Source organism: Sorex fumeus, unplaced genomic scaffold (genome assembly GCF_029834395.1).
Source record: "Sorex fumeus unplaced genomic scaffold, SorFum_2.1 ptg000072l, whole genome shotgun sequence".
Taxonomy (NCBI): Eukaryota; Metazoa; Chordata; class Mammalia; order Eulipotyphla; family Soricidae; genus Sorex; species Sorex fumeus.
The window spans coordinates 49,336,472-49,338,535 of NW_026606129.1; the positions used below are offsets into that span (position 1 = coordinate 49,336,472).

Here is a 2,064-nt window from a genome sequence, read left to right on the forward strand (position 1 = left end):
TTGCATGCGGCCTACCTGGGTTCGATTCCCAGCATCCCATATGGTCCCCTGAGCACTGCCAGGAGTGATTCCTGAGTGCAAAGCCAGGAGTAACCCCTGACCATCGCCGGGTGTGACCCAAAAAGCAAAAAAAAAAAAAAAAAGGAATGTGTAGGATGTGTAAGAATATGTTTTCTGTGATTGTGTCTATATATGTGTAATATGTATTCATGAGAAAATAATTTTAAAATGTATGTTTATAAACAGGCTGATAAATCCTTGCCGTATGGGAAAAAGTTGGTGTGGCTAGAATAAGTGGGTATTTAACAGTATATTATTCTTAAAGTTTCCAAAATGAGATCAGCATTGGATTTCACTTGCAGTGTAACTAACTTTGATCTTTCATTTTCTCTAAAGCTAATTCTGAATATGAATAAAATTGCCATTCTCAATCACTGACAGAATGGATTCTCGCCACTTGACTGTGGGGATTATCTTCTTGTCCCAGACTGGTGTTGGAATGCTGGGGAATTCCTCCTTCTTTGTCCTGTATTGCTTGGTTTTCTGCACTGGACTCAAGTTGCGACTCTCAGACCACATACTCAAACATTTATGCCTAGCCAACTGCTTGGTCCTTCTCTCTAAGGGAATCCCTCAAATAATGACATCTTTTGGGAGGAACGATTTTCTAGATGATCATGGATGTAAATTTTTGTTTTATATTCACAGAGTGGCCCGGGAAGTATCTCTCTCTTCCACTTGCCTCCTGAGTGTTTTCCAGGCCATGACAGTTATTCCCAGTAAGTCCAGGTGGACTAAACTCAAAGTCAGAGCCCCAAAGTATATTGAGCATTTCTGTTTCTTGATCTGGGTACTGCATCTTCTGGGAAACATACTGATTCCATTGAAACTGATTGCCCCAAGAAACAAGTCTTGGAACCGATTCATATACTGCAGTAATAAGGAAACCAATTCCATCAAGTATTTACTACATGCCTTGTTTCATGGCTCCATTGATGTGATTTGCTTGTGCATCCTGATGTGGACCAGTAGATCCTTGCTGCTTTTTCTCCACAGGCACAAACAGCAAGTCAAGTATATTCGCAACTCCAGACACAATTTCAGTCTCTCTCCAGAGACAAAGGCTACCCAGAGTGTTCTGATTCTTGGATGCACCTTTGTCTTTTTTTTCACACTTTCTTCCATTTCTTCTATCTGTGTCACTTTCCTTATTGCTCCAGAATGGTGGATTTTGGACATAAATATATTCCTGGATGCATGTTTCTCAACTCTCAGCCCTTTTATACTCATCAGAAGCCACTGCCTTATATCTAGGCTTCAGTTTTGCTTTCTGTGAAAAAAATAAAATACTCGATATAGTTCACATAATGAGTCCACAGAATCTCTTGACTTCTCTCTCTCTATTTTTGTGCATTTTGGGTCACACCAGCAATACAAAGGGGTTACTCCTGGCTTTGCACTCAGGAATTACTCCAGTGGTGCTCAGGGAACCGTATGGGATGCTGGGAATCGAACTTGGGTCAACTGTGTGCAAGGCAAACGCCCTACCCACTGTACTATCGCTCCAGCCCCATCTCTTAACTTCTTTACATGATCAGTGTGATGTTGGCAGGCAGGTAGATAGGAAAGGGCTCCTATGGCAATGGAATTCCTAGGATGTGATAAAACCACCTAGCTCCAAGGCCATCAGGGCCCATCCCACTGTATGAGCACAGGAACTAAGGCCTGATAAGACCCTCATCTCTTACACCAGTAACAGACCAAAAAAGACTGGACCCCTCTCTGAGAGAAGCTCCAATAGAAACAGAAGACCAGAAAAGGAATTTCAAAAAAGGCCATCGACCACTCCCAACTCAGCCTCTATGGCATCCACCCTAGCAATGGAGTCTCACCTAGCTAGAAAGTCCCACATGGGGTGACTTCGGGTAAACCCTATAAAAGCCACCTCTTTGCTTCCCAAGCATGTGCTGTTTATGCCCATGTGGCTGAGCACATGTGGTGCCTGAATCTACTCTTGAGATGTCTACTGGGAGTCTCTCTGCCTTTTAGAAGCCTCATTCTCTC

General features: G+C 42.9%; 1 protein-coding gene across 1 annotated transcript; it reads left to right on the forward strand.

Moving 5' to 3' along the window:
* Positions 1–442: 442 nt before the first annotated feature.
* Positions 443–1,336, forward strand: LOC130037758 (vomeronasal type-1 receptor 4-like). Its single transcript, XM_056129685.1, has one exon. The coding sequence runs from the start codon at positions 443–445 to the stop codon at positions 1,334–1,336; it is 894 nt and encodes a 297-aa protein (XP_055985660.1).
* Positions 1,337–2,064: the final 728 nt, after the last annotated feature.

Excerpts from the sequence above, each read along its gene's own strand:
- LOC130037758 (XM_056129685.1), top strand. The coding sequence starts at position 443 with ATGGATTCTCGCCACTTGACTGTGGGGATTATCTTCTTGTCCCAGACT.